This window comes from Corvus moneduloides, chromosome 3 (genome assembly GCF_009650955.1).
Source record: "Corvus moneduloides isolate bCorMon1 chromosome 3, bCorMon1.pri, whole genome shotgun sequence".
NCBI lineage: Eukaryota > Metazoa > Chordata > Aves > Passeriformes > Corvidae > Corvus > Corvus moneduloides.
Window position 1 is genome coordinate 118124936 of NC_045478.1, and position 11843 is coordinate 118136778.

Sequence of the window (11843 nt, forward strand, 5' to 3'; positions counted from 1 at the left end):
TCCTCACGAAGCCAGTTCAACTTCAGGTTAGATCAGGTTGTTCAGGACCTTTACTAGTCAAGTTCAGGAACTCTCCAAAAGAGGAAATTTTACAATTTCTCACGGTTCAAGTGGTAAAACATTAGTGCTGGGAAGAATGTTGTCCTTCTATTCAGTCAGATTTCTCTTTGCTATAATCCACAGTCGCTGCCCCCTCTCCTTCTGTTTGCATGTCTGAGAAGAGTCTGGCTTCACCCCCTCTACAGCCCTTGGGTCATGGCAGAGTGCTAAATCAATCAGGGGTTCCCCACCTCTCCTCTTGTGTCACCAGCCCAGCTGCTGACCCAGCACAGCTCTCTGAGCTCCCTCCAGTTTTCCTGTGCTTCTACCAGAGTCCCAAACTGGATGCAGTGCTCCAGTGGCATCCCAATGAGCAAGAGCAGAGGGGAAGAGTCAGGCCAGGCTGGGCCAGGCAATCCAGCAAGAATTTGCTTTTATTCCTGCAGGAGCCAAGCCAATGACACATTGGATGTGGGGTCTCCCCACTCCCCAGGTGAAGAAATGTTATCCCCAGACCTGCATGGGGTGTTTCTGTCCCAGGTGTAGGACCTCGCATTCATTTCCCAGCTCACTTCTCCGACGGTTCCTCTGGCCAGCACACCAGCCACTTGTCCAGTGTTGGTGTCCCCTGCAGACTCCCTAAGGATGCTCTGTCTCTCATCAGGGCTGACCAAAGAAGATGTTAAACAAACAGTCTCAGCCCCTCAGCACCCTCTGGTCATCTTGACTGACCCCATGGGCTCACAGTGCTTTATTTACCTGTGAGGTCTTTAATTCTTTAATGCATGTACTATCTACCTCCTCCCTCAAGCTCTGCCACTATGCATAGAGAGGTGAAAGCAGGCCTTGCTCATGAAAACCAAGACAAAACATTGAACACTGGAGCCTTTTCCCATGATTTTCATCAGCTGTCTCGTTCAGCAGAGGGCCCACATCTTCCTTGGTCTCCCTTGGGTCACATGTAGAAATAACCTGCTTACACTCCAACAGCCTCATCAGTTCCAGCTCCAGCTGAACTTCAACTTTCCTAACTCTGTTCCTACATGCCCAGGCAACATTTCTGTGTTACTCTTTGGTTGCTTGTCTCTGCTTTCACCTCCATACTGTTCCTTTTTGCATTTGAAATCAGTCAGGAGTTCCCCGTTCAGTCACGCTGGCCTCCTGCTATACCTGCTCAGCATCCTGAACATCAGGATGGACTGTTCTGCTGCTTTGAGGAGGCTGTCCTTGAAGATCAAGGAACTTCCATGGGTCTCGCTGCCCTCCAGGGCAGACTCCCAGGAGATTCTGCTTACCAGTTCCTTGAACAAGCCAAAGTCCACATGCTTGAAATTTTGAGTGATTATTATATTACTTGCTTTTCTCACTTCCCTCAGGTTCTTAACCAGCCATCTCATGACACTGCAGCCAAGTCTTCCGGAAACAGTTCTTCCTTACTCAGGAGCAGCAGATCCAGCTTCCACCAGTCAACTTGTCCCGCACCAGTACCAAAATGTTGTCCCTTGCATATTCCACACATCTCCCAAATTGCTTATCCCCATCACACTGCTCCTTCCAGCAGATGGGGAGAGTTTCATGTTCTCCTGAAAGGGTTTGCCCATGGTCAGAAAAACAAACCCAGTTCTTGATAACCAGCCTTTTGCATGAGTTAACAGCAGAATATTCCTACTGTGACTTTATAGGCCGAGGTGCTGTCATCACAAGCACGCTGTAGGATCACAGCTGGAATCCACACCACATAAATGAAACAATCACAAGCCCCTTTGAAAGAGGTCCATTTTGACAAATCCACCCATGGAGGATCCCTGGAGTGCTTCAGACAGTGTAGAAATACCAGCAATGCAGCACAGAAATATTCACTGACAGCCAGCTCGGGTGAGCAACACTGGCTTGTTTCGGGACCTGGTAGGAAGAGGCATAACATGACCTACCTGAGTGATGAAAGCTCCAAAGCCAGACAGTCCAGAGGGCAAGGCCAGGAAGCGAGTAAAGGAAGAAATATTTCTGTACCTTGTGGGCCCAGTCCCCAGCATCAGTCAGTTCCAGTGACTGCCAGGGACTTCAATTCTTTTAAAAATGACAGGATCTGCAGAACTGCAGAACTTTAGGAACGTGATGCTGTATTTTAATGAACCTGGATACTGGCTGCACCTTTGCTGGTTTATAAATGAGGAGACAAGTGGGTTTTTTGACCTTTAGCTGAATTCCCCCTCATAATCATCCAAGCTCAGTGAAAGCAGAGTTAGCAAAGGCAGACCTGGCCTTCAGTATGAGCTGGAGCTTGCAGTTTGCACAGGCCCTGAAGAAGCCTGGTGATGTAAACGAGTGCCTGATTTGACTGTGACTCATTCACCCTGTCAGACAGCCCTAATGACCGGCCTGGCCCGGCTCTTCAGCAGGAAGGAACTCAGGACTTCTCTCCGTACACCAACTGTTAAGACATTCACATCTCTGGGTCACTGACCTCCGTTCTGAGCACTCCTGCTCCAACACCACCACTGTCACCATCCTCATTGGAGCACCTGGTAAATGTTCCTGAATTTGTCTTCACAACAGCCACACAGGGTGGATTTCCTCCGTGTCAATGATAAGGCAATGACAGGACACTAAGGGCCAGGTTTTTTAAACTGGAATTTGGTCCAAGTTCCAGCAAGTTTCAATAAAGCTTTACTTTACCTCTTGAGCTGGTTTGAGCTCACTTAGAGCTCCTGGAGCTGTCAGATCAGGCCATGTGAAAGTGCCAAGTTTCACACTGTTTTGCACATGAAACCATAAATCCCTCTCCAGAACCCCAGGGGCATGAGGGGGGTCGCCGCTCAAAGGGTTCATGAACTTTGATAAAATCAGGCAGATATCAGAGTTGGTAACAATGTACTAAATTAAGTTCTATCCAAAAGTTTTTAATGGGCCAAGAGTACAAAATAGGTAATAAGAACATGAATCAGGCCACTAAAAAAAAAAAAAAAAAGTCATTGGCATATTTAGTTCTTTATCTTTTTCAGTTAATTCATTGCAGTATTTTCCCCTGGAAAATCCAAAGGCAATTTTCTTTATCTAAAGTAATTTTAACTTTTGGTACATATCTAGACATGGTCTTTTCCTGTTTTGTTTGGTTTTGTTTCTAAACTGTGCACCTACCAAACAGAGATAAATAACCACATTTTAAAAGGTGAAGCCATCTGAAAATGTTTAGTTGACTAATCCTAAAGCAGTTCTTATTCTGCAAAATATTTAGAGACTATATTTGCTTGTACGTATATGAAGTAATAATTTGACAGTACATTCTCACCAGAGCACTTTCAGTAAAAAACAGTCTCAGTAATAGAAAAATGTTTGAAAATAGCAGCTTCAACTCCAAATCCTTTATAACTGTTGGTTGCTGGTTTTCAGTGAAAATTACAACCAGAATCTTCACTATCTTATTTCAGTGAAGTTTTAGAGCAAGATTTGCTATTCCATGTCCAGAATGCTCAGAATACAGAACTTAGAATAAAACTGAGAAATAGCTGCTCACCTACCCCACAAGCACATTAAAGAAGCTCTGGTTGGTGGTTGCTTTGAACCCCAAATTTCAAGGGAAAAAATATATCTTGACAGGCAGATTTGAGAGCTAGTTATGATAAATAAGTTTCTCCATTGCCAGCCTACCACAGTGCTAACCCAAAGTGGGGAAGTCAGGTTTTCTTGCCCACAGAGCAATGATCATAAGGAGTCAATGGACAGAGGAGTGAAAAGGACTGATTTGATTCATACCAGTGCCACCCATGCAACTGATTCAGTGGAAGCTGTTTAGAAGCAGCAGCCATCTCTTTCCTTCACATTTAAACATGAAGCCTCATTTCAACATCTATTTACTACTGGCATATTGATTAATATCCTAACGAGCAGGATCAGATATTCTGACAGCACATAATACTTCGGGGTTTTGCAAGCAGTTTACAAAGCCCTTTACCCACTGGGTAATGGTCAGTGAGGAACCCAAGATCCAGGGGTTTGGAAACATTTCCCTACCATGTAGACATTCTTTAGGGAACAGCAGTCCCCTATAGACTCTCAGGCATCCACCACTGGGCTCTGGGAGCAGCACCAATGGCCACTGAGGACAGATTTTCACCTCCTGCCTGCCTAGCACGCAAAACTGACACGACTAAAGGGTAGTGAAAAAATGCAAAATCTGAAGGAACCTTTAATCTCTTCGGTTAAAAAGAAAAAAAAAAATGCAACCACTTACTAATGGAATGTTAAGATTGTGTATTAAACCCACAAAAGTCAGAAAATGAAGGAATTAAAGACTCCCTTGGCTCTTTTAACCCTTCCTTCTGCCTGTGTGCATTGCAGGCTTTTCATTACACAGTCACATAACAGCAGGCAAAGGGACAGAACTGTAGGTGACGTTAAAGGGGGAGCACGGCTTGTTATGAAGTCCAGAAATGGAAATGTTAATAACTACTCATTCTGTCTTGTAAAAATTTAATATTCAGTATTAAAGAATGGCAGGATACTAAAGAAACAGCAAGATGTTGTTATGGAGCAAAATGAAATCCTGAAGAAATGAGCTGTTGCTCTCAGCAAATATTTTGGTTGCATTTACTTGCGGTGGTGTTCGTCCCCCATGAACCAAAAGGAAGGCAATATATCACAGTAAGGCACTATCCCCCAGTTCCTGCCCACACGGAATGGGCTGTTTGTCCTGCACAAAGCACCCATACCTGGATTTAAACCCCTCAGCATGTTCCCCCCTCAGCACGCTTGCAAGCTCCGTAGCTGCCGCATTCTGAGCGGCTGCACACTTCCCAATCCCTAATGCACACATCCTCCTCATGCGCAAGGAAATATTCTTATCCTGGCTTTACAAACAAGAATCCTAGGCACAGGGAGATTAAAGCTGAGCATTTCAAAGCATCCCAGTTAATTAAAATGACTGGAAAATGGGTGTCCAAATTGTTTAGATACCTTTGAAGTCTTGGAATAATTATATTGCTCAAGGTCACACAGGGAGTTTATGGCTGACCCACAACTTGAACCCAGATTTCCAGCGTCCCACTCCAGCACCTTAATCACAAAGCCATCTTTGCTTTCCAATTTAATACTGGCCAGACCTGGTCCTCATGCAAACTGGTTACCAAGGGATGAAACCTGTCATTATGCCATATAATGGAGCTATCTATCTCTACCCTACAGGATAAACAGCAGTGCATTTAGGCATCTCCAAATTCTTTAAGGTACATATCATTACAAAACACTTAGGAGGCAGGAAGAGCTATTTGAGAATTAGCACACAGGGACAGCAAGGGACTTTTCCAATTCCAGCTCCACAGCTGAGTAGTTTGCTGCCTCTCCTGTCCTTGGTGTGGTGGCCCCGCTGCTACGCTCCTCTTTTTCCTGATGCAGTATTTCACTGTTATACAGCATTTCCTGCTAAGTTTTACCCACAAAAGCCCTTCCCATTGCTGTCAGCCTGCCTCTAAATTCCACTACTTTTCGTGACCTGGCCCACTTGACACTACAGCACCAGTGATGCTGTTTCTTGCCATCAGGCTTGCTAGGCTACAGCACAAAAATAAACCCACAAAGTTATTCAGAGAAGCACAGAGACTTCAGCAAAACAGGATAATGGTGGAGGAGTCTTGTCCCAAGGGAAAAACCCAGAAAGGACCTGTTGGAGAGAGCTCCACACCATAAAGAAGAGTTTCTGCAGAGCACTGCCAGACATTGCACTGAATGACACCCACTGGCCTCTCTCTTGTCTCTGGGGTCCTTGGTGAGGGCTGTACTTCCCAAACCAGTTTTGACATCCATTAAAAATGTTGCTCCCAATTTCTCCTGAGCATACACTCCAATTACATTTAGAGCTGCGAGTCAGAAAGCTACATTTTCCAAATGCTGATTCCTATCGTTGGCACGAAGTCCTCAGGCTGTGGTATGAACAGATGCAGGCACGAAGCAAAACTTCCCAGATAGGATTTGGTCTCAGCTTCTCCCTAGACACACCAACACCCACCAGGATGTGGAATGCAGTGGAAGACAGATCAACATAAAGCACATACACGCACATCCCTAACGTGCTGACTTTTTATCATGGAAGCTGCTAATTTCCCATGCTAAGAACAACCTTTGGAACTAAAATTAATTATGCGTCTCATTCTGAGTGCATCAAAGAGTAGACAGCCTTTTTAAAGGAGTCAAGATCACCTCAGCTGTGCTTTTGTTATCTAGCCCAAGGTTAAGGATTTGGCCTTGGGCTAACAATTGGCTCAGAAAACCAGGATCATGTAATGAGAGTTCCAGGAAGAGAGAAAAACCAAAGCTTGGTAGAGGCACACTCTTCAAAGTATCCCAGTACTTGACCTTCTTTTTTCTTTCTCCCCTCCCCTCCCCCCAGATGAATGAGGTAAAGAAGAGAGGAATGGAGCCTGAAACCCTGAAGGAAGTACTCCCATACGAGAGGAGCTGCAAAGACCTTCCCAGATTCTTCCCAGACACTCAGGCTCATGGAGAAAGGCCTGACAACAAACTTCGCTCACCACTTAAATGGAAAAGTAGGCAGTAACCCCCTAAGTGGCTCAGGTCTCAAGAAGAAAAAGCTCTTGCAAAAGGCAACACTGTGATTATTTTCTTTGCTATGAAACAAAAATTAAGCTGCCTCTATTTGAAAATTAAACGCAACCCTCAAAAAAAGGCTCAGACTCTCCAGCAGGCCCGAGCTGCAACAGCATGGCCTGCTGGCTTATAGGGAGCTGTTTGCAAAACACTGATTTTTTTTTTTAATGGATTTTTGTTGGTTGGGGTTTTTTTTCCTCAGAACCTGCACCCAGAAGAGTCACAAACCACTTTCTCCACTTTTTTGCTGCTCACAGAAGCCAGAAGGCTCCACCCACGCTCCCAACACCATTTTCCCAGGGCTTGGTCCCTCTCTCCAAGGAACTGGCAGTGGGCACGCACCAGTAACCTGGCAGGTGTGCAGGAGCTCGCTCTAAATGACTCTGCCCTCTAGGGTACATTTGGGTTATATTTTCAAAGATGAAAATCTTTTCATCTGCAAAGCTGGGAGACTTCTTTGCCCAGCGCGTCAAGAAGTAGTTAACCATTAACTATTTCTAAAGCAAAAAACAACACAAAAGAAAAAAAAAATAAATCACCAGACCAGGAAATATGAATCAATTAGTCTTTGATCCTCCCCTCAGTAATAACATCTAGAGAACATGGGTTACTGCTAATCCTAAACAACCAAAAATGTTGATGGACTTTAAAAGTACTAGTGGTTAAGCAAAGGAGAACTTCAATTCCATTTCCTTCTGATCTTTGAGTCTCAAGGTGCCATTCTGAGGCCTCTCCCCAGAGAATGTGGGGAAATTTTCTTTTTAAGAATCTCAGGCTCCATGGTGTCCTCACGAGATTCCAGCAAGGGAAGCTTTAATCCTGCTTAAGTCTGTGCACTGAAAGCAGTAAAATGACAACACATTTGTCATTTGAACAACAGGAATAAAAGAGTAACAATAATACCAATGGTCTGCAGAACAAAACTCCTCATTTTTTCACTTAAAGCTGTTGGGCCCACCTTTCATTTACAGTGCCAGGGCTAGAAAAACATATTCCATGTGCCTTAGCACTTGGTCCAATAGTAACAGATTGTGACATCAAAACTGCCTTCATTCTACCATTATGATGTCAACCAGAAAATCAGGATTCTTCACAAAAGTAGACCAAAAAAAGCTGGGCTTAAGTGAGAGATTGCTTTTAAGTAAAAGGTTTTTTTCATTCGAAGGAAGAGAGAAAATACAAGCAGGTAAAAAAGTTGTGGTAGAACTGCCCTTAAAACAGAATCATTTAATGCAACAGCCAGAGTGATGCTTACAAGAAATAGTACAAACCCTGCCTCTCTTCCTAACTCCTAAGGAGTCAATAGTTCCTTTGCTCTATGAAGTCCCATATGGAGTTATCAATAAATCACAAGAAAAAATGCAGAAGTCAAGTTTATCATGAACTGTATCCTTGTTTCTGGCTGTAAAGCAGAGGCAGCCACAGGCAGATAGCCCTTCCCCCTTCCTCCTCCCATCACCACTGGCCTTGCAATTAAGCTTCAATATGCCTGTAAGTATATTATTGATGTGGAAACAGCTATTTCCATTATGCCGCAGACATTCTACACTTTTGAAGTCTGTGGTTACAGAGCCATTATTTCACACAACACTTTGCCATCACTAGGATGTGCAGGATGCTGTAAAAAGTGGTTTGTGCAAGTTCCAAGCTACAGGAGTTATGTCAATCATTACCTTAAATACATTATTTTTTATACATGGTCACCCTGCCTTCTGATGATTTGCTCTAATAAAAACAACTGGATTGTCTGAGAACCAATGCAGTAGAGCTGTGCTGATTTGCAGATCTGGTTGATATTTCCATCTTTTAATCTACATATTGTTTCCAGGAAGACAATGATGATAGTAATAATAGTAATAAAAAATAATAACAATAATTTGCTTCTGTTTGTAGTGAAACACTGCTGGAGCTGAATGCTTTGTTTTAATGAGACACACTGAATGAAACAGTGTCCTGCAGTGCAAGAAGTACATGTCAGCTCTCCATTGCCTTGGCATTACAAGCCAAGCTACAGTACAATACTCATAATTTTCTTGGTGATCTCCCAGAAAAACCTTCTTAATTTAATCTCTAATGGGATTATCAGCCTCATTAAATTGTAAATCTTCCATAGTCCAGCTGTTGTGGGAACCTGAACTTTCATAATGTTATCAATTCGCTGTTCTGATCTCTCTACCTGAAGTCCCCCTAGAAGCTTTTAACACTTTCAGATTCAAAAGCCTGCAGGGCCCTTCCCTACGTCCCTGATTATAACCCCTGTCTTTTCTCAAACTAAACCCACACTGATCTGCTCCCTTCCACTGCAGACCTCATCCGGTGGCCACGGTCTAATTTCCATGGAGGCAGCCAAGCATATTTTGCAGAAGCCCCAGCAAGAACAAATTGCGAAGAGCAAACCCACCTCCCCTGAGCTGAGAACCAGGCTGCCCACTGCAAATTCCCTGCCCCTGGAGAGGTCCAAGAGCTCTCAGCCTCTGTTCTTCTGTAGAGGGCAACACAAGCCCAGGCAGGCATTCCAGCTGAGGACCTTCACAGCGCTATGGAAATACAGATGGGAATGAGCTCTGGCCCTCAGACTTCTGACAAGTTACACAGACAGTCCCTTGCTGTTATGGGGTGCCCCTGCTGTGCCCAGTGGGTGCACACCTTCAGACCCTCCCCAAACTAAGATGCCTGCTGAAGGCTGGGACAAACCTACCTCTGCAAAGGACACAGAACCAGGACAAACCCGGTGTACCTGCTTTTCTAAGTTACCATTTCACAAGGCTCACAGAGAGAAGGTTGCTAAATCCTGGAGGGCACTGACAGGTGACGAGATTCCAAAGACAGGAAACTCCACCTTAGGAAACCATTACTGCTTGTTGCAGGCAAGGCTGTCAGGAATACAGGTAATGAAGGATTAGTACTGGAGAGATGGGAAACTAGTAATCTTAAAATACTTTTAGAACTCTTTTTGTGCCCAAGCAAGGCAAAAGCAGTAACCACGTGTGTGCCTACTTTCTCACACACCTGCAAAACCTCTTTGGAGAAATAAACAAAACAAAAAAATTGGAGTACAGCAAAGTCATATTCTGAAGGAACTGGGATTTTTTTCTTTGTACACAGTAGTCTAACAAAACAAACCACTGCTGCTTGTATCCAACACCCTTGTTACTGCAGTTACATGTAAAATCCAAGTGTCCTTCTGAACCTAGCTTCTTGTTCCTTTCCTATGTAACTCAAAAACAAAGTGGTCCGTGCCTGTAACAATCTTTAAAAATGCATTTTAATGCCTTTGGCTTTTTTGTTATTATTTTCAGAGCTTAAGTCAAGTGGGAACAAGATTTGTGGTTCTCCTGTTTTAAGATCACAACATACTGAGTTCTCCTAGCAGCAGTCTGCCCTACCAAAAGGGGTTGCCTTGATATAAAGTAGAAACTTAACATTCCATATCCATAATTAGATAAATAATACTCCAGGCAAGATATGGCACCTTTAAAAGTGCCTTTTCAGGCTTGGATTTTACTCTGCTTGTTACTACAGAAACCATCTAGCAACCAAAATCTAACACAGACTCCACCCAAAACAGAGAAAAACAATATAGACAGGGTAGGTTTTTCCTCCCCCTTTTTTGTCCCCCTTTGCCCCCCCTTTTTCTGTTTTTGAAAGGGTGGGTGAGTGCTAAGGAAAAGTATCTTACTGTGCAAAGGATAGGAGCATTTTGCATGCAGTTGAAACAGTAAAGCTCTGATTACAGATGGCAGCAATGAAAGCAGGAATGAGTAATGAGCAATGTGAAATGCGTAATGCGGGATGAGGATATAATTTCCACACATCGGCTAAAGAAAGGTTTACACTCTTAAGCAGTAAAAACAAACCATTAAGCCAGACCTGCACTGTCAGGAAGTATAAAACAGTTCTTGAAACTCTGCAGTTACTATACAAAAGCTTTTGTTTCATAAACTTTTGTTTCCTGATCTTCATAAAACATTAACATCAAGCTGCCATATGGCAATTAGCTGCCTCCTGAAATCAATAAAATACCATCCCAAAAATCAACGACTTAGGAATAACCACACAATAAAATAACTCAATAATTATCCTCTTCTAATAGTGCAGCAAAGCGGGTCTAATATAAATGCAGTGTGGATGAGCTTCTCCTCCAAAGCTGAGAGTACAACAAGTCATGTTCCTCTCTGCGCCTCACGGGTGGGGGTATGAGACCTCACCTGCCTGGCAGGGTGGGGGGAGCAGGGATGTGGCCACCCAAACCCTGTATGGGCAGGGAAGGGGTCCGCACCTGGCTGTGATGAGCCCAGGGGAGCCCAGCTGAGCAGCCCCTGCTCGGTGGGAACGGCCAGTGCTCTCGGGAGAGCTTACCTCAACTGAAGATCCTCCTCTACATGCTGCTGACCTCAGAAGTCCAACTGAATTTGGCGCAAAAATTATCAAGCCACTCGACAAAGCTGCTACTGAGTCTCAAAAGGACAAGGAGACATGCTGATCACATTTGTGTTTAGAGAGATGCTTATCTGAAATGCACAAAGGGTGACATTATCTATCACAATCTCTGCCTATATAGATTATATAAGTGCCTAGAAGCAAAATGTTTAGGAGCTGTAGGGTAACAAAGGCTACTTCGCCTTCAAAATATTTTGCTTTTTCCCCTCTTAAGAGGAAAAAATAGCTCATTGCTCCTTGTAGAGTACTATAACTCTAATAAGTACTAAAGAACTAAAGTACGTACTAGTGTGCTGTGGTAACAGCATACCTTTAGTATTTAGCATTATTTAGCAGTCATTACCAGAGTTTAAAAAGATGCCAGAAAGCCCAAACCCTTCAGAAAGGCTGTCTGCTCATCAACCCTATCTAAAAGAATTCAGGAACCCAGCTGATCTCTAGGAGAACTTCCTACTACTACTCATCTGTGAAAGTTTGTTCTGTTTCTTTTACTTTAAGTCCTAAACAAAGTCTTTAGTGCAGCACTCTCACATCTCCGACCTAGAGAGTGAGGTTAAGGTTAAGGCTTTAAAGGTACATTACAAAGCCAATTCTGTGGAAACGTATTGATGTGCTGAGCTTAACACATGCGTATTTCCTCCTCAAAATCAGTATGGAACTGATGATTCTGTGGCTAACACCAAGCAGTTGCAGAAATGCTTACAAGAGTGGGTCTTAATAAGTTTGCAATGATACATTGGCCTCCCAGTATATTTTATTAAGGA

General features: G+C 43.6%; 1 protein-coding gene across 6 annotated transcripts in view; it reads right to left on the reverse strand.

Annotated features, from left to right (window-relative positions):
• The window catches only part of BMP2 (bone morphogenetic protein 2), a 122561-nt gene that overhangs the window by 87805 nt on the left and 22913 nt on the right, over positions 1 to 11843 (reverse strand). For 2 of the 6 annotated variants that reach the window (XR_004239178.1, XR_004239179.1), the window contains exon 4: positions 10999 to 11150. The exons of 3 other annotated variants lie outside the window; for them this stretch is intronic. Coding sequence is in view for 1 of the 3 variants with exons in the window: in XM_032103724.1 (XP_031959615.1) it covers positions 11147 to 11150 (4 nt within the window). In the remaining 2 variants the exon portion in view is untranslated. Of the gene's footprint in view, positions 1 to 819; positions 11151 to 11843 lie in introns of those variants that run through there. One more of the 6 variants, XM_032103724.1, reaches the window with a different exon arrangement.